The 25,219-nt window shown below is 37.6% G+C and overlaps 1 protein-coding gene across 5 annotated transcripts in view; it reads left to right on the top strand.

Annotated features, from left to right (window-relative positions):
- The window catches only part of LOC125100527 (neuronal vesicle trafficking-associated protein 2), a 91,556-nt gene that overhangs the window by 18,478 nt on the left and 47,859 nt on the right, over window positions 1-25,219 (top strand). For 2 of the 5 annotated variants that reach the window (XM_047730757.1, XM_047730756.1), the window contains one exon: window positions 22,726-22,876. In XM_047730757.1, the coding sequence (XP_047586713.1) occupies window positions 22,748-22,876 (129 nt within the window). In that variant the 5' untranslated portion in view covers window positions 22,726-22,747. Of the gene's footprint in view, window positions 1-656; window positions 1,456-21,571; window positions 21,817-22,725; window positions 22,877-25,219 lie in introns of those variants that run through there. The other 3 variants (XM_047730755.1, XM_047730759.1, XM_047730760.1) reach the window with 3 other exon arrangements.

Below are 25,219 nucleotides of genomic sequence, written 5' to 3' on the forward strand. Positions count from 1 at the left end.
GCTGAGTGAAAAAAGCCAATCACAAAATACTGTATTCCATTTATGTAGCATTCTTGAAATGGAAAAATTATAGAAATAAGGAACAGATTAGTGGGTTCCAGGATTTAAGGAGTGGATGAGGCTTGAAAGAAGTGCATGAAGCTATAATAAGGTGAATGATATTGACTGATTATAAAACTTTAAGCAAACCTTGCATTCCTGAAGTAAACCCTGCTTGGTTGTAACTGTGTGTGTGTGTGTGTGTGTGTGTGTGTGTGTGTGTGTGTGTGTAAAATATATTCTGATCATATATATGTATGATCAGAATTGATTTGTTATTCTGTTGAGGATTTTTGCCTTTATATTCATGAAGGATATTGGTTTATAGTTTTCTTTTGTAGTTTTTGTTTGGTTTTAGTATCAAGATAATGATATTTTCATGCAGTGTTATTAGATGCATACACATATAGACATAAATCATTGTTGTGACCTATGATAAAGGTCAAATTGGCAACTTTATCATTATGTAATATCTTTCTGTATTCTTGGTAATATTCCTTGTTCTGAGGTCTACTTTGATGTTAACATAAGTATTGTCAGTCTTCTTTTGATTAGCACTTGCATGGTGTATCCTTTTCCATCCTATTACTTTTAATATGTCTGTGTTTATATTCAAGGTCCATTTATTGTAGAAAGCCTATCATTTTTAAAATCCGATTTGGCAGGTTTTGTTTTTAATTGGTATGTTTAGATTATTTACAGTATATGCAGTTATTGATATGGTTGGATTAAATTCTGACACCTAGATATTTATTTTATGTTGATTCTGTCTCTTTTGGTTCTTTTTTTCCATTTTCTTTTGGATTGGGTATTTTTTATTACTCCTTTTTATCTAAACTGTTAGCTTAAGTATTAGTTATCTCTACTGCTGCATACCCAAATCTTAGTAATTTAAAACCACATACATTTATTATCTCACAATTTCTACAAGTCGAATATAGACACAACTGAACTGAATCCTCTGCTTCATTGTCTTTTCCAAGGGTTCCAAGTATCAGCTTAGTATCTATGGTCTAATATGAAGTCTCAACTGGAGAAAGATCTACTTTTAAGTTTACTTATTGGTTATGGACAACATTAAGTTTCTTGCTAGCTGTTGGCTTATGTCCACCCTCTGTTTCTTGCCATTTGGGCTTCTCCAAAATAGTGAGTCTGTAGCAATGTGGAAGTTATGATATTTTATAAACAAATCACACAAGTGATATTACATTACTTTTGTAAAATTATATTTTGACAAATTTCTTTGAAGCATGTCATTAGTTTCCTCCCATATTCAAGGGGAAGCAATTACATGAAGAAGTGATTACAGAAGAGGAGATCATTAGGGGCTTGTCTTAGAAGTCTGCCTACCACAGCTTATTTTGTGTTACCTCTTTAAAAGAATTTAGTGGTTAAAATGTCTATACTACCCAAAGCAATCTACACATTTAATACAGTCTCTATCAAAATACTAACAATTTTTCACAGAGCTAGGACAAACAATCCTAAATTTTGTATGGAATCACAAAGACCCCAAATAGCCAAAGCAATCCTGAAAAAGCAAAGCAAAACTGGAGGCATCACAATTCTGGACTTCAAGCTATATTGCAAAGCTATAGTCATCAAGACAGTATGGTATGGGCACAAACACATAGAGCAGTGGACACATAGATAAGTGGAACAGAAGAGAAAACCCAGAAATGGACCCATAACTATATGGTTAACTAATCTTCAACAAGGCAAAAAAGACTATCCCACAGAGAAAAGACAGTCTGTTCAACAAATGGTTTTGGAAAACTAGACAGCCACATGCAGAAGAATGAACCTGGACCACTTTCTTATACCATACACAAAAATAAATTCAAAGTAGATGAAAGACCTAATATGAGAAAGGAATCCATCAAAATCCTAGAGGGAAACACAGGCAGCAACCTCTTCAATCTTGACCACAACAACTTCTGGCTAGACACATCTCCAAAGGCAAGGGAAACAAAGGCAAAATGAGCTATTGGGACTTCAAGATAAAAAGCTTTTGCACAGCAAAAGAAACAGTTGACAAAACTAAAAGGCAGCCTACTGAATGGAAGAAGATATTTGCAAATGATATATTTGATAAAGGGTTGGTATCTAAAATCTAAAGACTTATCAAACTCAACACAAACATAATCCAGTTAAGAAATGAGCAGAAGACATAAATAGACATTTTCCCAAAGAAGATAGCCAGATGGCTAATAGACACATGAAGAGATGCTCAACATCATTCATCATCAGGGAAAAACATACTGAAACCACAGTGAGATACCACCTCACACCTGTCAGAATGATTAAAATTAGCAATATGAGAAACAACACGTGTTGGCAAGGATATGGAAAAAGAGAAACCCTCTTGCACTACTGGTGGGAATGCAAACTGATGTAGCCACTCTGAAAAACAATATGGAGGTCCCTCAAAAAGTTAAAAATAGAACTACTCTATGATCCAGTAATTACATTACGAGCTATTTACCCAAAGAATACCAAAATACAGACTTGAAGGGGTACACACACCCCAATGTATATAACCATTAATAATAATCAAACTACGGAAAGAGATGAAATGTCCATCAACTGATGAATAGATAACACACACACACACACACACACACACACACACACACACACAGGAATATAACTCAGCTATCAAAAAGGATGAAATCTTGCCATTTGCAATGACATGGATAGAGCTAGAGTATATCATACTAAGTGAAATGAGTAAGTCAGAGACAAATATTATATGATTTCCGTTATATTTGGAATTTAAGAAATCAAACAGATGAACAAATGGGGTTAGAAAGAGAGAGAGGGAAACGAACCATAAGAGACTCAACAATAGAGAATAAACTGAGGGAGGTGGAGGAAGAAAGGTGGAAGATGGCCTAGATTGGGTGGTAGTTGTAAGGAGGGAACTTGTGATGAGTGCTGGGTGTTGTTTTGAATCGTAGTCCCGAAATGAATATTGCACTGTATGTTAACTAACTACTAGAATTTAAATAAAAATTAAAAAAAAAAATAGTGGTCTCTTTCATGTTTTCAGTATACATCTTAAATTATTTGGTCTGCCTTCAAATAATCTTTTAGAACAATTAAAAATAATTTTAAAATGAATTCTATATTTACCTTAATTTATGCCATATCCATTGATCATTTATTTGTGTAGATTCAAGTTTTTATCTGCTATCATCCTGATTGGAGAATTTCCTTTAGCATCTCTTACAGTGCATGTCTGCTGGTAATGATTACTCTTATTTTGTATCTCTGAAAAAAAAAAAATCTTAATTTTGTCTTTATTTTTGGAGAGTCTTTTCCCTGCATAGAACTTTTTCTTTTTAAGAATGTTAAGAATGACGCTCCATTGTCTTCTAGCTTGCATAGTTTCTGATGAGAAGTCTGTTGTTATTTCTGTCTTTCTTCTTTGTATGTGAAGTTTCTTTTGTCTTTGGATGCCTTTAAGAGTTTCCCTCTTTTTGGTCTTCAGCAGTTTGAATCTGACCTAAGTTGTTTCAGTTTGTTTGTTTTTGTTTTTATCCCTGGTGTCTTTTGAACTTTTTGGATATTTGGTTTGGTGTCTTTTATTACTTTTGGAAAAATTGCCATTATCTGTTCAAATATTTCTTCCATTTCATGTTTTCTTTCTTTTCCTTTTCGTATTCCAGTTACACATTTATTAGACGTTTCATATTGTCCTACAGCTTATGAATGTTGTTCTATTTTTTCCATTCTTCTTTATCTTTGTGTTTCAGTTTGGGCAATTTTTATTGATATATCTTCAAGTTCATTAATTCTTTCCACCATTGTTTTAAGTTTGCTGATGAGCCTTCAGAGGATATTCTTCATCTCTGTTTACTAGCATTAACATTTTTGTATTCTAGCTTTTTTTTTTCTTTGTTCCTAATATTTTCACTTGATTCTTTCTAAACTTTAATTTTTCTGATGAAATTTCTCATCTGGTCATGCATGTCGTCAACCTTTCCCACTAGAGATAGGGAAGAGAGGCATGAACAGAAGTTTGTGCCTTTTCTGTAGTGCTGTTATTTTCCTATCCAAGTTCTACACCATGAAGGAGGCTTTCTCTAGCTTTTTGCTCTTTCCACACTCTTTCTTGTGAGCACATGGTAAAACATGTGGAGAGTACCTGTGAGTGGGTGAACATTCTCATGTCTGTTGTTCCTGGGGATTCCATACTTTCATACTGCCTCAAATTCAGCTTTTAGCAATCCATTTAAATTTTAATTATTCTTAGCAACTTGTACAGTGTCTGGCATCTGCCCCAGGTAAGCAAGTGCTCACATGCCTATCTTTCCTTAGCTTTCAGGTAAGTTGGTTGCACTGTAACCTCAGCACTCTGATGGGTTAAAGAAAAATTGTGATTTTTATAGATATTCAGCTTTTGTTTTGTTGTTGTTGTGGTTGGGATGGGAGTGATGCTCTTTCCAGTACATACTAAGCTGAATCCAGAAATTTGGGCCATTGACTATTTCTTGACTATATTTAATTTCATGTCATCATGAAATTTTGATCACCATGTCTCTCCCCTGTCAAATTTATGGATTTCAAGGATATAGATTTCATTAATGACTAATCTTTGGTTCATGACATTCTCATTGATCAGTGCATGGTCTGCTTTTAGTTATTTTAAATAATACAATAAGCAACTGTGAACATACCCCCACAACAATATCTTGAAATTTAGTTATATCTAATCACAGTGTTCAATACCTTCAACCCATCCTCCCTGTCTTTCCTATTCAAGATAACCATCTTACTGATCCTATGCCTATGATCCTATGACTACTTTCCTTTTTATAGTTTTATATAGTTTTACTATAATCATATCCCCTAAAACTTGTATTATAAATCTAAGTATTTAATTTTCTAATGAGGACATGCTGTATATAATCTTTTTGAACTTTTAATATTACATTGATATTACTTTTTAACACATTGCTAACGTTCATGTATATTGTTGACTTTCATTGTGATTTGTTTTATTCTGTACTTTTTAAAAGTTAAGTAAAGTGGGGAAAATATCCACATTTCTGGGAATAACACATTTTGAGCCTAGATTTTCCTATTTTGCCTTTTCACAAACACATTGACCACTTGCTTAATCTGCTTAATTTTATTGACGATAAATGATGATAATCCTAAGTGAGTTCTCTGGTTTCTATGCTTTCAGAGACCTGATTGTGTATATAGAAATACTTTATATTCCTAGAAAAGTTACAGAATAAAATCCAATTAATCAACCAATTATCAAATTGAAGGACCTGATGCTGCCTCAGAAATATCATTTACCTTATTCTATACTTTCTAAGAATCTGAGTATGAGGGAGATTTTTTATATTTCTGGAAGTACTCCAGTAGAATCTCAAATGACTCCATTTAAATGTCAGTTGTCATGTTGGCCTTTCTGTGACCCTCATGTGTCTTCATTGGACCCTATTATTGTAGGAATCTGGTGAAGTTTAGATATATTTTTCAAACAACCTGAAATAACCTAATTGACTTTGGGTGACTATTAGTCCCAATATTTTATGCAATTTTTTGTTTTTGTTTTAAATAAGCACCCCGAAATGGGATCTTCTGGACTTCAAGAGACAGAGAGACCAGCTGAAAACTGAAATTGTCTGAACAAAGGTAGTGCCGTGTAGTTAACAAATGTGTACTACCCACTCCTGCCTGAAGGTGGGAGTCTTCAATTATGTAACAGCCCAGGGCAGAGGTTGTGGAGGAGCAGTGACATCTAGTCAGAAGTCTTCTGCCTCTCTGAGTCAGGTTTTAGTGGGACATTCATTCATTCACTCTATTTATTTATGTAATAGTTATTGAGTACCTATGTTCCAGATTCTGTTCCAGGCTCTGGAGGAACAGAACTGAACAAAACATGCGAAAATCTCTGTCCTTGGGGTAAAACAGATAATAAAATAAATAAATGCTAAAAAATACAATGGAGAAAAAGAAAGGAGATGAAGGTGTATCAAGGGATGCAGTGTCAAGTAGGGAGGTGAAGTGAAGGTCTTACATAGAAGGTAATATATAATTACAAACCTGAAGTAAGGAAGTCAGACATGCAGATACATTAAAAAAAACTTTAAGAACATTCTGCAGAGGTCAATGTCCTAAGGCCAAAGAAGGGGGGAGGTACAGGATAGTACTATAAGTTTATTTTCTTTTTCTTATGATTTTCCTGAAATTTTCTCTAACATTCTCTAACATTTCTTTATTGTGAGAATATAGTATATAATACATATAGCATAAAAATATATGTTAATTAATTATGTTACCAGTAAGCCTTCTGGTCAATAGTAGACTATTAGTACAGTAGTTAAGTTTTGGGGGAGTCAAAGATATACATAGATTTTTGGCTGCCTCGGAGATCAGCGCCCCTAATCCCTGAATTGTCCAACGGTCAGCTGTATGTATGTATACACGTACATGGAATATTATTCAGTCTTAAGAAGGAAATCCTGGGGCGCCTGGGTGGCCCAGTGGGTTAAAGCCTCTGCCTTCGGCTCAGGTCATGATCCCAGGGTCCTGGGATCAAGCCCTGCATCCGACTCTCTGCTCAGCAGGGAGCCTGCTTCCCCCCCCTCTCTCTGCCTGCCTCTCTGCCTACTTGTGATCTCTCTCTGTCAAATAAATAAATAAAAAATCTTAAAAAAAAAAAAAAGAAATCCTGTCTCTTATAGCAACATGATTGAACCTAGAGGACATTATGCTAAGTTATTAAGCCGGGCCCCGAAAAACAAATACTATGTGATCTCATTTATATGTGAAATCTATAGGAGTTGAACTCATAGAAGCAGAGAGTAGAATGATGCTGTCCAGGGGCAGGGGAGTGGGGGAAATGGAGAGATGCTGTTCAAAGGATACAAAGTTTGCAAAATGATGCAGTTTGCAGTTATGCAAAATAAATGTGTTCTGGAAATCTAATGTACAGCGTGGTGACTATAGTTAATAATACCATACCATAGGGGCGCCTGGGTGGCTCAGTGGGTTAAGCCGCTGCCTTCAGCTCAGGTCATGATCTCAGGGTCCTGGGATCGAGTCCTGCATCGGGCTCTCTGCTCAGTAGGGAGCCTGCTACCCTCTCTCTCTCTCTCTCTCTTTCTCTCTCTCTGCCTGCCTCTCTGTCTACTTGTGATCTCTCTCTGTCAAATAAATAAAATCTTTAAAAAAAAATAATACCATACCATATATTTGAAATTTGGTGAGGGTAGATTTTTTTTGAAGATTTTATTTATTCATTTGAGAGAGAGAGAGCACAAGTGGAGGGGAGAGGCAGAGTAAGAGGGAGAAGCAGGCTCCCTGCAGAGGAGCTCAACCCCAAGACTCTGGGATCATGACCTGAGCTGAAGGCAGATGCTTGACTGACTGATCTGCCCAGGTGCCCTGAAAATAGATCTTAAATGTCTTCACCACACATAGAAAAAAGTGGTAACTATATGAGGTGATGGATCTTTTAGTTTGATTGTGGTGATTATTTCACAATGCATACCCATATTAACACAGTGTACACCTTAAATATTTACAATGCTTATTAATTATATTTCAATAAGGTTGGGAGACAAATAACAACAGATGTTTACAGCCTGTTAATCCTTCCTGGTGTGTCAGGAATAAAAAGAATTTTCCAAAGGTGTTCATAACATCCAGTGAACTTATACTCAACTATTTGATTTCACCATGTTAGTTTACTTATCTCTTATAAATTACTGGTTTTTTTTAAAGCTTGTTTTTTTAGAACTCAGTAGATTTTTTTCTCTAGCAGAAGAGTATTCATTTTTCCTTATCAATTTAAAAATAAGTAATGTTTTGGGGGAAATGAACAAAGAAGGGAGAGTTAGGAAGAGAATGAAAATCAGCCAAAAATCCTGCAGAAAAACCCTATAAACATTTTTATGTCTTTCAATCTTTTTTATTGAAATATAATTGACATACAACATTGTGTAAAATTAAGGTATACAACATGTTAATTGGATACATTCATATATTGTAATATGATTGCCATTGTAGAAATATTAGCACCTCTGTCACATTTTGTAATTATTCTTTCTTTTTTTATTTTTAGTTTTAGAGAAAGAGGAGAGAGGGGCAAAAGGAGAGGGAGAGAGACAATTTTTTTTTTTAAGATTTTATTTATTTTAGAGAGAGCGAGCGCAAGCAGGGGGAGGGGCAACAGGAGAGGGACAAGCAGACACACTGCCCACTGGGGACTCTGATGCAGGGCTTGATCTCAGGACCGTGAGATCACAACCCAAGCTGAAGTCAGGTGCTTAACCAACTGAGCTACCCAGGTGTCCTGAAAGAGAATCTTAAGTAGGCTCTGTGCCCAGCACAGAATTCCACATGGGGCTTTGATCTCACAACCCTGAGATCAGGACCTGAGGTGAAATCAAGAGAGTCAGATACTTAACTGATGCCCTAGTTGTTTCTCTTTCTAGATGGTATTCAGTCTTTATGTTTTCACATAGTCAAAATCATAATGTCTCTTCAATTTTGATTCTTCTTTTTATTCAACATAATAAACACTTCCCATGTTACCTAAAATTCTATGACATTATTTTAATGACTGCATAAGATTTCATCATATGATGTGAACTAAAATTTACCCATCTACCTCCTTGTTGCTGATGTTTAGGTTGGGAGAACTAAATCCCTACTCTCATTAAACCATGATTACACAAATAATCATATAATTTTTAAGACTGATAGGTATTTCAACATAGGAAAACAGAGTCCTATTTTTCAGGGAGTACAAGGGGGAGTAAAATATAGTCTGGGGTCTCGGGGAGACTTCTCTGAGAAGGTAATATTGAAGTGACTCTGAAGAATAATAAGAAATTATTATAGGACTAGGAAAGAACACTCCCTGTACAGGGAGTCACAAGGGAAACATGTGAACAGTCACTGGCTTGGGAAGGAGTGTGTTTGAGAGGTCGGGGAAGCTGGAGCATAGCTCTAAGGGGAAGGGTGGCAGGAGGTGAAGTTTGTGGAATAGGCAGGGGACAAACTATAAAGAGCCTTTCAGACTAAGTTTGAGATTTTGGTCTTTATCTTTAAAAAGAAGGGGGGGTGAAGAAGAAGGAGAAGAAGAAGAGGAAAACCTAAGGAATTGTAAGCAAGGAAATAACATTACTAGACTTTCTGTCTTACAGAAATTGCTTGGACTACTGTATAAAGAATACCTTGGTGGGGAAGAAAACACAGTTGTGAGGAGAATTGTTAGATGGGGTTACACAGTGGACTCAGGAGTCATGGAGAGAGAGGGGTGGGCTGATGTGAGAGATATGTGGGAGGGAGAATAATCAGGACATGATTAGATATAGGAGCGAGGAGTAAGATGTCAAGAATTCCTGTCAGTTTTCTCGTTGGATAATGGGTGGATAATGGCACAATTCACCAAGAGGCAAAGCCAGAGAAGGTGACTATTTGAGGTGAGAGATCAGGAGTTCAGTTTTGGACATGCTCAGATTCAAGTGCCCTTGAACCACTGGAATGGATATGTCCAGGAAACAGTTATATACATGGGTCTGGAGTCCAGAACAAATCTCTGTGCTTGGGACATAAATTTACGAGTTACCAGTATAGGAACAGTATTTAAAGTCACAGGTGTGACTGTCAAGAGAGGGAGCATGAGGACAACCTAGGATAGAGCCTGTGGTGGGTGCTGCGCTGTCCAGTTATGTCCCCCTGCAGGACTGAAAGTCTTTTGTCCCTTGGGTGTTGGGTGACAGCCTTAGCTATTAGTCCTCTCCAGGAATTGCCCTTGGCTGAAGAGAGCCGCCTTGCCCAAGGTCTTTCTCTCTTGGAGAAGGGTGTCCACTTGCAGTTGAATTCAAGACAACTAAGAAAGTTCATCCCGGCTTCACAGGTATTTGTGAGATTGTCTGAGGGCTTTGTTGAGATTGTATCACAGTTCAAGTTCTCCCTCTGGTCAATCCTGCTTCCCTCCCTTTCTTCATCCTGAGCATTCCTTAATAAGTTTCCTGCATTCAAAGCTCTCAGAATCCACTCAATTGTCTCATTTTACAAAAAAAAAAAAGACTGGGAAAACTTTTGTTGGAAAAGACAGATGAATGGATCATTTAACAGGAAAAAGTCCCCTGGAATGCATTTTAAAGACATATGCTTCTAGGCACAATTTAAAACTTAAAAAAAAAAAAAGCTTTGTTCTTATTGACTTATTTCTAAGTGGATCCCCAGCCTTAATTGGAAGGATTCTTCATAAGTCATCCTGCTTGAATTAAGCTGATGTCAATTTTCACCCCCAGGGCTTGCCTTCATTTTAAAGAAAGTCTTCTTCATCTGTTTCTAGCCAATCTGAGGAGAGATGTGGACTGGCCTTTCTATCGTTTGCCTTTTGGCCTCTCTATTGTCCGTTTTTCCTTCAAATCAAAAGTAGGCAATGCCCTCTTCCCTTTTAAAGAAGAAAGAGAATCTCATGCTTTTCATAGCTTTCAGACTGCTGTTGTTTGAAATTTAAATATAGAGCTCCTAGCAATAATATGAGCATAGCTTCCTTTTATGCTGGCCTCTGGGAGATTCTTAGAACAGATTTCTAAAAAGCTTATATTCCTATCACACCATTAAATTTTGAATAACGTTCTTAAACTGACAAGAAGATTTATAATGAGACATTTAAAGTACTTTCATCATCTCTTTCATTGGAGGTATATCTTATACATGGAAACAAAACAAAACATTAAATGCTAGGATGTAATGAAAACCTATCACAGAAACATCACATATCCTTTGAAACTTATTTGTATGTAAAGTAATTATTTTCAGATAAAGTATTATTGAGCCCTTTGGGAAAAGATTCACACTGTATTCTAACTTTTCTCCCACTATGAATCCTGACAAGAGTGTTTCAGGAAATGGAAGTAAAATGGGAAAATGTGCATCAGTGAAAGTAAAGACTTGGGTTTAATATCTGATAAATATGAGAGAAGTAAGAGGCAGGAGGAGGAGAAAAAAATGTAATGTGATGCGATGTGAAAAAAATGTGTGCTAATTATCTCATTTTACATGGAAGGATATTTGAAAGATTTTGTTTTATTCTTGAAGCTGGGAGATGAAAGTTGATTCAAATATGTTTTGGACATATTTAAAAAAAACTGAAGACATAATTTTAAAACACTGTACGTGCCTTTCAAATTATTGGAGGAAAATTTATGTAAAAAACAATGAAGGAAATCACAAAGAACAATAAACATTATAACAAGTATAAGACCATACATATCATCATAAGAGTTAATTTTAAGGACTTAAATTCCCACATTAAAAAGGTTACTTATAATGACCTATGTAAAAAATAAAGTCTAATTATAAAAGGCTGGAAAGAGCAAATACAATCATAGAAAGAAGAGTTTGCATTTGTATTTTAGGTGGAGGAATTCAAATCACAAAGCACTAAAAAGGACTCAAAGCTCATTTCATATCCATAAAAGCAAAATTCACAAGAAGATGTGACATTGTGAAGCTATATGTCAAATAACATAGCTTTAATGCAAGGAGAAACATCACAACGGCAATAGAAAATAGTAACACCTTTCTTTTTTTTTTTTTTAATTTATTTATTTTAGAGAGAGAGTGAATGAGGGGAAAGGGGAAAGGGAGAGAAATCTAAAGCAGACTTCCTGCTGAGTGTAGAGACCCACACAGGGCTTGATCCCATGACCCTGAGATCATGACGTGAGCTGAAACCAAGAGTCAGATGCCTACTGACTAAGCCACCCAAGTACCCTGCCTTTCATTTCTTATCAGATCAAGCAAGCGAAAAATCAGTTAGGGTACAGAAGATTTGAGTACCTTATATAACAGATTTGACTTAACAGTTATGTATAAAAATCATATGTATTTGAATAGAAAATCACTTCCTTATGAAAATTTAACAGAAATAAATCATATGCTAGGCCACAAAGCAAATTTAATACATTCTGCAAAATAGAAAATGTACAGAAAGTACTCCTAGACTACATGAAATAAAACTAGAAACTGGTCTCAAAAGATACAAATTAGTAATGATGAAAAGCATGTAGAAATTAAAATAAAACTATTTTACTGAATGACTCCAGTCAGTGAAACAAATCTTCAGTTATAAGATATTTGAAGATTAATAATGAAAGAGCTGCAGTAATCAGAGGTAAATTAAAATAATAATGTTGATTTCTTATTTTCAAACAGGAGGAAAGCAAATCAATAAACTAGATATTTGTTCCAGGAAGTTCAAAAGACAAAAATGAGATATATTTAAGGAAATCAGGAAAAGGAAAACATTTTAAAAGTGTAAATTAGGGGGCACCTGGGTGACTCAGTGGGTTAAAGCCTCTGCCTTCGGCTCAGGTCATGATCCCAGGGTCCTGGGATCGAGCCCCGCATCGGACTCTCTGTTCAGCGGGGAGCCTGCTTCCTCCTCTCTCTCTCTGCCTGCCTCTCTGCCTACTTGTAATCTCTGTCTGTCAAATAAAATAAATAAAATCTTAAAAAAAAAGTGTAAATTAGGAAAATAAAAACAGAACTGATTAACATAGGGTCCAAAAAATGTGTGTCTAATAATTGGAAAACATGAGTAAATATTATTTTGGACTTACAGGTGTTGTTCTAAGCACCTTTAATATATTAACTTCTTATAATGACCTTATGCAGCAAGTATTAGTAGTATCCTGACTTATAATGGGGAAACTGAGACATAGAAAAGTAAGTAACTTAACCGAGACCAAAAATGTTGACCCCAGACAGTTTGGCTCTAAAGACTGTCCTTAATTTCCATAGTATACAGACAATTAAGGAAAATGGTTACAAACTCATAGACCAATAAATACCAATTAAAACATTTACAAGTGAAAAAATGCATATGACATTTGCTAAAAACATGAATGTTTTAAAAATATTTTTATAAGTAACTTATGGTGCAAGCCATCTAGAATTGTCAGATAATGTTCAAAAGAATAATTATTTCTTTGTTTCATTCAGGACAATTCCAATACACTGTCTTAAGGGTATATTAGTAGGTTAAGGGTGAGGCTGATAAAGTTTAAACTCTTCAGCATGTGAGGGTCAGTGGGTTAAAGCCTCTGCCTTTGGCTCAGGTCATGATCCCAGGGTCCTGGGATCGAGCCCTGCATCTGGCTCTCTGCTCAGCGGGGAGCCTGCTTCCCCCGCTCCCTGCCAGCCTTGTGATCTCTATCAAATAAATAAATAACCTTAAAAAAAAAAAACAAAAGACCTCTTCAGCAAGTTATTATAGTATTTAGATAGCTGTTGTTTTGAGTGATCAACATTCTTTCTCACTTTTTGGAAATGCTCCCTTCCTTTCTTCCAGGAAGTGCTTTAGTCCACTTTGACCACATGGTTTGAATTGAAGTTGTCATCTTTTTCACTGCTGGAAAGAAGTGGGCACTGGAGTCTACTAGGGCCCATCAGTGCTCTTCTCTGAGAATTTTGACCCTAGGATCTGAGAGGGCAAGTCTCAAATTCTTGTTTCATATGTTGGAGAAGCTTGCTTTAGCAATACTTCTAAACTGAGAACAATTAAAATTTTGGCTAAAATAGAACACAGCTGTTTGAAACAATAAGATACTACTATACAGTTTTGAGCTGGTTAAAATCCAAAACACTGACAACAGTAAATGCTAGTGAAGTTCTGGAGCAACAGGAATTCTCATTCATTGCTACTGGAGTTGCAAAATAATACAAATACTTTGGAAGAACTTGGCAGTTTTTTAAAAATCTGACCATACTCTTTTTTTTTTTAAAGATTTTATTTATTTATTTGACAGAGAAATCACAAGCAGACAGAGAGGCAGGCAGAGAGATCGGGGGAAGCAGGCTCCCCGCCGAGCAGAGAGCCCGATGCGGGGCTTGATCCCAGGACCCTGAGATCATGACCCGAGCCGAAGGCAGAGGCTCAACCCACTGAGCCACGAGGTGCCCTGACCATACTCTTCTCATATGATCTAGCATTTCCTTTCCTTGGTATTTACCCAAATGAGTTGAAAACATGTTTACATAAAAACCTGCACACACATGTTTAAAGTGGCCTTATTCATAATTGCTAAAACTTGAGAGCAATCAAGATGTCTTTCACTGGATGAATGGATAAATAAATTGTGGTTTATCCAAACAATGGAATACTATTTAGTGGTAAAAACTAATGTGCTATTAAGTCATGAGAAGATGTGGAGGACACTCAAATGCATACTGCTAAGTGAAAGGAGCCTATCTGAAAAGGCAACATAATGTATGATTCCAACTATATGACATTCTGAAAAAGGCAAATTTATAATCAGTGGTTGCCAGGGTTTGGGGGGAAGAAGGGAGGCACAAATAGGTAGAGCCCAAGGGATTTTTAGGACTGTGAAACTCTTGTGTATGATACTGTAATGATGAATGTATTCTATACACATAATGGTGGATACATTATACATTTGCCAAAACTCACAGATGTACAATACAATGTATACTCTAATGTAAACTATGGATTTTAGTTAATAATAATGTATCATTAGTGGCTTATAAATTGTAACAAATGTTTAACCCTAATGTCAAGTATTAATAGTAGGAGAAACTGTGTATTTGCACAGGATGGGTGGTGGCGAGGGTATATGGGAACTCTGCACTTTCCACTCAATTTTTCTGTAAACCTGAAACTGCTTTAAAAAATAAATTTTGTTAATTAAAAATAAAACTAACAAAACTGCTGTTTGAGGGGAGGGACCAGTGAAGCAAGGACTTGGAGAGCTAAGGTTCTAGAGAGAAATTAGTAATGGATTAGGGCAAATGCCAAATTCTCACTGTTTTTTCCCTTCACACTGCCAATTCTTTTTTTTTTTTTTAAGATTTTATTTATTTATTTGACAGAGAGAGATCACAAGTAGACAGAGAGGCAGGCAGAGAGAGAGAGAGAGAGAGAGGGAAGCAGGCTCCCTGCTGAGCAGAGAGCCCGATGCGGGCCTCGATCCCAGGACCCTGAGATCATGACCTGAGCCGAAGGCAGTGGCTTAACCCACTGAGCCACCCAGGCGCCCCACACTGCCAATTCTTAATGACATGTTTAGAAGCTTAGCAGAAAGCAATGGCCTAGAGCTTTCATTGGTCTGTTGGAGTTGGGGAGACAAACTTTGGAGTTCTTTGCTACCAAAATACTCAGAACTGGAAGGGACAAAATCCTAGGTAAAAGGGAACTGCTAGGAAGAGAGCCCAACCTTTTATTTATTTTTTATTTTTTTTTAAGATTTTATTTATTTATTTCACAGAGAGAGATCACAAGTAGGCAGAGAGGCAGGCAGAGAGAGAGGGAAGCAGACTCCCTGCTGAGCAGAGAGCCCGGTGCGGGGCTCAATCCCAGGACCCCAGGATCATGACCTGAGCCAAAGGCAGAGGCTTTAACCCACTGAGCCACCCAGGCACCTGAGCCCAACCTTTTCTACCACATTTCCCCTCCAGATGTTTTCTGATTTTTAATCTGTACTTGAAGGTGATGGCCCCAATAGAAAATGGATATGAAGAGCCTAAAGAACTTAAATTGAACCTTTGAAGCTTCATGGTATCCCAGAGAAACAACAATTTGGTGTTTCAGTGTCTGCCATGGTGGAAGGGTCCTGACTGATACCCTAGGTTTTTATTTGAGAGCCCCCCGCCCCACCAAGGGACAGTTCAAACCAAAAATACACCAGATCTTATAAGAACTGAAATCTGGCCTCTAATTACCTCAATCCCTAATTGGACAAAAGTGAATTTCTCCCTATTTAACTACCTGTCTGAATAAAATTAAATTTATTTTTAGGAAGATAATAGAATCTAGAGCCTCTATAATTTTTTTCATACACAGTACAAAATAATCAATAAAAAATTAACAGGTATGTCAGAGTCAACCAAGTGAGAAGAAAAAGGTAATAGATCCAGATCCATATGTGCTCTGGATACTAGAATTATTAAATATGGACTTTAAAATATTTGCAAATAGTATCATTAAGAAAGCAGGTGAAAAAAGCAAATATCACCAAGACCTAAAATCTATAAGAAGAACTATAAAGATGATCTCTAAATAACTAAAATTAAATAAGTCAATAGATAATTTACCAGTAAATTGTACAAGTTTAAAAAAAACACAGAAATTTGATTAGCAGATTAGGGAATTAAAAGATAGTTCAAATAGAAAATATCTGGATTAAAGCATGAAGAGGAAAAGGAAAGACAGAGGGACAATACAGAAAAGGCCGTAAGGGATGTTGGGAAAAGGTCTCACACACATGTAATTAGCATCCCAGAAAATAAGAAGAGAAAACAAACAAACAGGGCCAGTACATACCTGAAGAGATAAAATGAAAGGAAATCCATAAGGAAAATCAATAAAACCAGAAGCTGGTTCTTAAAGAGAGTAATAAAATAAAGAAGCTTCTGACCAGGCTAACTGAAAAGAAGAGAAAGGACACAAATTATTAATATCAGAATTAAAGAGGAGACATCACTACAATTCCATATACATTAAAAGATTAATAAAGGAGTACTATGGACAGTTTTATGCCTACACATTTAACAATGTAGATAGAATGGACCTATTCCATAAAAGACACACTGTGGCCAAAATTCACAGAAGAGGAAATAGACAATCTGAATAAATCTATATCTCTTAAAGAAATGGAATTGATAACTAATAACCTCTCAAAACAGGAAGCACAAGGCCCAGATGGATTCACTGGTTATTTCTGCCAAATATTAAAGGAAGAAATCATACCAATTATCTATATTTTTCAGAATATTGGAGCAGAGGGTATATGTCCTAACTGATTCTGTAAGTCCAGAATTACCCTAATACAAAAATCAGGCAAAGAGATTATAAACGAAGAAAACTATAGACTAATATCTTTCATGAATATAGATGTAAAAATCCTCAACAAAATATTAGCAAATTGAATCCAATTTTGTATAAAAATAATTATATACACAACCATTTAGCTCAGGTATGCAAGACTGGTTCAACATTTGGAAATCACTTAATGTAACCCATCACATCAATAGGCTAAAGAAGAAAAATTGCATTGTTCATTTCAATAGGTGCAGAAAAAGCATCTGACACCCATTTATAACAACTTCCAGTAAAAGAGCAACTTCTTAACTTGATAAAGAACACTGTCCAAAAAACCCCTAAAGCTAACATCATAATTAATGGCAACAAACTGAATTTGTGCACTAAGATCAAGAACAAGGCAAAGATATCTTATTACTATGTTTCAGCATCATACTGGAAGTCCTATAAGATGCAGTAAAGGCATGAAAAGGAAATAAAAAGTATACAGATTGGGAAGGAAGAAATAAAACTGTCTTTGTTCATAGATGACATGATAGTCTCTATAGAAAATCTGAAAGATGGGGCGCCTGGGTGGCTCAGTGGATTAAGCCGCTGCCTTCAGCTCAGGTCATGATCTCAGGGTCCTGTGATCGAGTCCCGCATCGGGCTCTCTGCTCAGCAGGGTGCCTGCTTCCCTCTCTCTCTCTCTCTCTCTGCCTGCCTCTCCGTCTACTTGTGATCTCTCTCTGTCAAATAAATAAATAAAATCTTTAAAAAAAAAAAAAAGAAAAAAAAAAAAGAAAATCTGAAAGAATCAACAACCAAAGTCCTGGAACTACTAAGCAGTTGTAGCAAAGTTACAGGATACAAGGTGAATATGCAAAGTCAATTTCTTTCCTACACACTAGCAATTAACAAGTAGAATTTGAAATTAAAAACACAATACCATTTACAGTATAACCAAAAAACGAAATGCAAAGGTATAAGCTAAAAAAAATACATCAAATATATGAGGAAAACAAAAATGTTATAAACGAAATTGAAGAAGATCTGGATAAATGGAGAGATATTTCATGTCTGTGGATAGGAAGACTCAATATTATAAATGTGCCAGTTTTTCCCAAGATGCCAGATTTTCTGTTGATCTATAGGATTAATGCAATCTCAGTAAAAACTAGCAAGTTATTTTATGGATATCAAAAAACTAACACTTAAGTTTATACAGAAAGGGAAAAGATCCAGAAGAGCCAATGATATTGGAAAAGAAGGACAAAGTTGGAAGATTGACACTATCTAGCTTCAAGACCTACTATAACTCTTTAATAATCAAGATAGTGTGTTATTGGAGAAAGAATGGACAAATAGACCAATAGAACAAAATAGAGAGCCTAGAAATAAATCTAAAAATGTATAGTCAACCAATCTCTGATAAAGAGCAAAGGCAATACAATGGACAAAATACAGTCCTTTCTCAAATGGTGCTGGAACAATTGGATGTCCAGTTGTTAAAAAATTAGGAGCAGAACTTACACATTTCATATAGATTAACTCAACATGGATCACAGTCTTAAATGTAAAATGTAAAACTATAAAATCCCTGGAAGATAGCATAGGAGAAAATCCTGATAACTTTGGATTTGGTGGTGGTGTTTTAGGTACAACATCAAAGGCATGAACTAGGGAAGAAATAATTGATAAGTTGAATTTAATCAACATTAAAAAATTCCGCTCTGCAGAAGATATTGTCAAGAGGATGAAAAGATTAGTCATAGACTGGGAGAAAATATTTGCAAAAAGCATGTTTGATGAGGGACTGTTATCCAAAATACACAAGAATTCTTAAAACTCAACAATAAGAAAATAATCTAATTTAAAGGTGAGCCAAGATCTTAATAGACACTTAACTAAAGAGGATAGATAGATGGCAAATAAACACATGAGATATTCCACATCATATATCAGCATGGAGATGTAAATTAAACAACAATGGGAAGCTACTCCATACCTATTAAAATGGCCAAATTCAAGAGTCTTGAAATCACCAAATGTTGGCAAGGATATGGAATAACCATAATTCTTATTGCTCTTGGGAATGCACAATGGTACAGACACTTTGGAAGATGGTTTGGCAGTGTCCTACAAAACTAAACATACTCTTATCATATGATCCAGGAATTACACTCCTTGGTTTTTACCTAAAGGAGAAAAAAACTTATGCCCACAAAAACCTGCACACAAATGTTTACAGCATCTACATTCATAATTGCCAAAATGTGGAGGCAACCACAATGTCCTTTAGTAGGTGAGTGGATAAACGGTGGTACACCCAGACAATGGAAACTTCCTCAGTGCTAAAAAAATAAAAGGATGATCTAGCAGACCATGAAAAGAGATGGAGGACCTGTAAATGCATTTTACTATGTAAAAGGCAATCTGAAAGGCAATTTACTATATAATTCCAACTATGTGACATTCTGGAAAGGCAGAACTATGGAGACCATAAAAAGACCAGTAGTTGTTAAGGATTAGGGAAGAGAGGGAGGGATAAAGAGGTGGCGCACACAAGATTTTTAGGGCAGTGAGACTATTCTGTATGATAGCCTAATGGTGGATACATGTCATTATACATTTGTCCAAATTCATAGAATGTACAACAAGAGTGAGCTCTAATGTAAACTATGAACTTGGGATGATAATGCTATGGTTGGCTTTGAGCCTATGATTTCATTATGTTTTCTGCTTGTTTCCTTTGTTTTTGTTGTTCTCGTTTTTTTTCCCCTACCTTTTTTGAGTTATTTGATTTTTTCTTAGTATTCCATTTATATTTCTTTGTTGCAGTTTTGACCTTTTCTTTGTATATTTTTGGTTATTCTGGGGATTAAAATAGACATAGCTAACTTTTCACTGTTTAGTGGGAATCAATGCTTTACCACTTAGAATATAGAAATGTTACCACTGTAGTGGTCCCTTTATCCTCTCCTCTTCGTGTTGTTGTTATCCTATATATCACATCTACACACATGGAAAACCTCCTAAAAATGTCCTATTTTGTTTTCAACTGTCAAGCATATCTCCCAGAGCTCAACAGGAGAATGAGAGTCTATTGTATTAAGCACCTCTCAGTATCATTCTCCCATAAGGGGCTTTCCCACATCACTCTGGCCCCCTGTTTCTTCCTGCAGCCTCTCTCCTGGCATCACATACCAGGAAGCCTGGATTTCACATTGCCATGACACAGGCGCTTCTCTTGGACCTTTTACTAAACTGTTAGGACCCCTGGCTTGGAGTTATTAAAGGTGTGATTCCTGCTTGTGAAACAATCATAAGCTGTGTTAAAGGGGCTTTTATTTTTTCCCCTTTGGAGACAGCAATAATCAGATCAGACACAAATGTTCACAAGTGACTCCATGTGGATATCTACATTGTGTTGTCCCCACAGGATGCTTGCACCTGAAAATCATCCTGGTCTTTGGAAAGGAGAAAGTGAGAAACCAATATTAGAGTGACTTCCTCTCATATATATGCATACTTCTTTTAATAGTACCCTGTGCAGCTCTGAGATGCTACAGACCTTCCTGTCTTAGAAACGTCTCTCTTTGCACACACACATGCATAGATGCACACACATATCCATTTCATTACTGAACAATACAGATGACATGCATGTTTTCTCTTGGCCTTGTAGGTAGTAGAGTGTATGCTTATCGTGTGAGCACTAATTAAAGTGACCAAACCATTTATCATGGGAAGCAGGATATTTTTGAAAGTGAAAGGGGATGCTATTACTAATGCCAAGACCACTGGACCTCATGACGTGCATCATAAACACCACTGCAGCTGGGGTAAGTGACCAACCGTGATCTGAACCACAGCGAGGAGTAATCCGTGATAATAGTCTTAATCTCAGAGGATTCTAAGAGTGTAAGAGCAATCTCCAGAGATGAAGTAATTCAGCCATTCAGAACCTTGTCCCTGAGCTAGAAGAGGTTTCCTTGAGCACGTCTCATCTTACTCACAATCACCCTGCAAAGGAGGTATTATTATTCCCACAACATAGATAAAGGAATGGAGGCTTGCAGAGGGAATACAAAATGTCCAAGATCTCCGCAGCAAGAACTTCATAGAGCTAATACTAGGACTTCGCCTTCCCTGATTCCAGACACAACCTGGGAGCTATACGAAGTTGTGGATCGCATGCAAATATCAGTGGCCTTGGATCAGGGCTCAAGTTCCAGCTCCTGGTGCTCTACCAGCTGTGCGACCTTAGCTGACCTGTGTGATTACTTACAGTAGCACTGTGAGAATAGTAGCTTCTCACAAGCAGTGCTTGCCATGTGCCTGGCTCTGAGCTGCTTTCCTGTTGTTATCACCTTCCCACCTCACACATTTCCAAATGAGGGAAATAGTCTGAAAGATCCTGGAAAAGTGCCCACTGCATGGGAAATAATAGATGTAAGTTTCCCTTCACTCCTTACTACAGGTCAGAGCACAGTGCAGGTCCTGAACTATTTTGGGTTTCATAATATTGCTCTGGAAGATTTTTTAAAGTGATCCCTTCTAATGAATAAGTCTCCTTGTTCTGTTTTTCTAAAGGCTCAAGGGTTGCTTATTATATGGTTATTATTATTATGATGTCCAGAATCCCTCCCACTTTCTTGAAACCAATTTTGTCCCATGCCCTGGTTGTGGCCATGCATGAGAAACAGCAGGTGGTGCCAGATGACAGATGGTGTGGGAGCCCGTTCCCCGGTGGGAGGGGGCGCGAGCGAAGGAGCAGGCAGGCAGCTGCCAGGAGCTCTTCCCCTCTCGCTCGCGCCTCGCTCTCAGAAACTCCCAATCCAGACACAGGCAAGGCGCTGTCCTTTCAGCACCACAAGCTCGGGCTGAGGAGGGAGGACTCCTGGCCGTCCTCCTCCTCTTCAAATTGGCTTGAATCTGCTCTGACCCCCCAAGAGTGCATCACAGTAAGTAGGCATTTGTTTTTGTTATAACCACTCCTCAATATCCTCCGACCCTTTACCATCCCTTTCATCTCCACAACAATCCTATTTTGTCTAATAATGTTCCACCAGCAAGATTGGCAAGAGAAATTCAGTGGTCTGGTTTTCTAGGGGCGGGGTGGGAGCACCGTTTGACTTCCAAGGAAGCTTGAGAGAAATAAATGTGATTTGTTTATTTAGTTGGCAATCTTGCAATACGGGGGTTGCTAACTTTCCATGGAAGCAAAAAAAAAAAAAAAATGGCCTTTTGCTATTGAGGAAATGGAGGCATTCCATGGCTGAATAACAGGAGCATGTTCAAGCCAGCCTTTTTTTGTTTTAGGAAATTGTATCTCCTGTACAACCTATGTATCATGTGAAATGGTACAGTACACATGGAGACATTGAATGTATTTATTGTGGTGTAGGGAGATTGCTGAAGAAAAGCCAACATAATATAAAATCAAAGTGGTAAGGTGTGGTGGTAAGGTGAAATTTATCATACTGCAGGGTGACCCAGAATAATAGGATTTAATTTTGCAGTAAGAATAAGCTTTTCACTGAGATTATATGAGTGTATTAGTTCTAGTGTTTTGGATTTTTTTTTTTAAAGCTTGTATATTGTTTGTGTAAGTCTGGGATTTCCTTGACTTTTCCTGAATTTGGGGGCTGTTGAACCCCATGGGCAGGTGGGATATTTTGATGATTAGAGAAGTTTTGCTGGATAATGAGAATCATGTCATGAAATCTAGCAGAAGATAGATAGAAGACTGATCTCTACACTGAAAGCCGAGCGGAACTGTTTAGGACACTGCTGTTTTCTCTGTCGTCAGCCAGCCCTCTCTTTCCCTGCTTCACCTCCCACTATAACTAGAACCCCACTATTTGCCTTAGGTCTGGGAGGAAAGGCGTAAGGATGGTGAAGCTGAACAGTAACCCCAGTGAGAAGGGAACCAAGCCGCCTTCGGTTGAGGATGGCTTCCAGACCGTCCCTCTCATCACTCCCTTGGAGGTTAACCACTTACAGCTGCCTGCTCCGGAAAAGGTAAAGCAGTTGCTCTTCTCCCCATCAGTCCCTCATGCTCCCCCCCATCTCAGGAAATAAAGCAGCAAAAAAATTCCACCTCTTCAAACCCTTTCATTCCCTCAGCCAAATATGTCCCCGTTCTTGTAAAATGTAGTCATTCCTTTCAGAGACATGGCATCTCTTGTGTTATTTCAGGTTTTGTGGTAAGTGTTTACTCATTTTTTGGTTCACATATACATACGTGGGCAAGAAAATTAATCTTTCTTTTTTGAAGTTTTATCATAGCATATGAATATTAACAAGCTTGTGGATGGTGACAGAGAAAATTGTCTTGATTATCGGGGAGAAGTGTTTCAAAAATTCACTGGTATAGATTTGAGGACAGAGAATTGGATACAGTCCAACAAGCATTTAGTCTGCACCTGCTAAGGCCCTATCCCTGTGCTACAAGTTGGTTATGAAAAGGCAAATTACAAAATCCCTATCTAGTGCAATGCTTAATATAACGCATCAGGGTAAATGCTATACCTGAGAATTTCACAGGTTATGAGAGCACAGGGGTGGAAACAATTAAATTCTCTAGGGGTGGGCGGGGACTAGAAGGACAGGTTAGGTAAACTGCAGAAGAGAACATTTGAATTTGGCTTGTAAAGGTGAGTAAAAACCTTCCAGATAGACCATAGGAGGAAAAGACATTTAAGACATATTAAAGCATGGAGAGCTTTTGAGAAATAGCATGACTAGTGTAGAGCGTCTTTGGGGAGGCGTGGCTGGCAATGAATGAGTGGCTGATGGCACATCTCCTGACATGGGAGTAGTCCATGAAGAATGGAGGTGGGCACTTATACAAAGGTGGGCACTGATACAAAAGTTATCCCATGGGCAGAGCTGGGAGAAACATTATTGTTTAAGATCCAGTTGAGAGAACTTGGGGTTTTATATGTGAGCTTTTGCACACTGTAAGAGATAGATTTGGAGGTAAATGATGGAGTTCCCTGGCTGAAGAGCAAACAATGGATCATTCCATCTGTTTGATTTTCTCATTGGCATCTCCAGGAGGGCATTGTGTGTCTTAACCAATTGGATCTATCCAATGAACAGAAGAGGAGCCAAAGCTAGATAAAGGGCCTGGCTGATTGGCTGGGGGTTGAGTCATCTGTTTTGAAAGTGCAGAGGCTGTCAATATGAGAATATGCATGGGGGTGGCAGAAATAAAGAATCCTTGAGCCATCCTGTGAGACTGATAAGGCTTTTAAAAATAAAATGTGAACAGGCACTTAACACTAAAGAAATGTGGAAGAATAGTATTAATTAGGTATCTGCTACATGGATAGCAGAGGCTCTCAGTTTGGGGCTGCATATTAGAAATCACCTGGGGGAGGCTTTGAAAATCTTGATATCTAGGCTGCACCCCAGGACAATTATATCAGAAGCTCTGGGGGTGAGGCCCAGGCATCAGTATTAATTAAATTCCCCCAGGTGACTCATGTGTGCAGCCAAAGTTGAGAACTGCTGCCCTAGGTGCACATTTCCCTATGGAGTCAGGGATCATGCACTCAAATTTATAGGTGAAAAGGTGAAGGATCAGAGAAATGTGGTTAGTTACTCCAGCTGACAAAAGGAGTAAGTGGCAATGCTAGAATTTGAACCCAGATATAATGGAAATTGGAAAGGAGCAAGGGGATATTTTCTTGAAGTCTTGTGAGGCTTCAGGAAGATTCTTCACCCTTCTGCCAACTGCTGCCACCTGGAAGATCTGCATGTCCCTAAAAAGGATGCAAGGAAAACGGATTGTGGTGAGATCACCCTTCTCACCATCCTTAGACACACGGCGAGTCATCCTCATACCACAGCCTCTGTCTCTCCTCACTCTCCCATCCCACCTTTTTGCCTTCAAGGGCTCCCTTCTCTTCTTCAGAGAGGAAAAGACACAATAACCATGGAGTTCTTAGTTCAGATGAACAAAAAGTGTGTCCCAAAGCCTGAAGGACAAACAAACAGGGGACCTGCACGCATGGAAAGGGAAAGCAATGCATCCCAAAAGATGCAATTCCCTACAGGGGCACATCCTCACAGGAGCACATTACAGACTCTTTCTGATGTTCATGACCAAGTCTTCCTACCATTCCTCCATTCCTCCATTTCCTCCTTTGTGAAGGGGGGATTACCCTTACCTCACAACGGTCAGAACAAAGTTAGATACAGGCTCATATGTCAAGTGCCCGGCACAAAAATAACCATAAAAGAATAATAATGACCATTTTCAAGTGCTTCCTAAATACTAGATTCTGTTCTAAGACAAATGTACATGCATGTGTGTACCCCCAAAGCGTGCGCATGTGTACACACACACACACACAC

The sequence above is a fragment of the Lutra lutra genome, chromosome 5 (genome assembly GCF_902655055.1).
Source record: "Lutra lutra chromosome 5, mLutLut1.2, whole genome shotgun sequence".
Taxonomy (NCBI): Eukaryota; Metazoa; Chordata; class Mammalia; order Carnivora; family Mustelidae; genus Lutra; species Lutra lutra.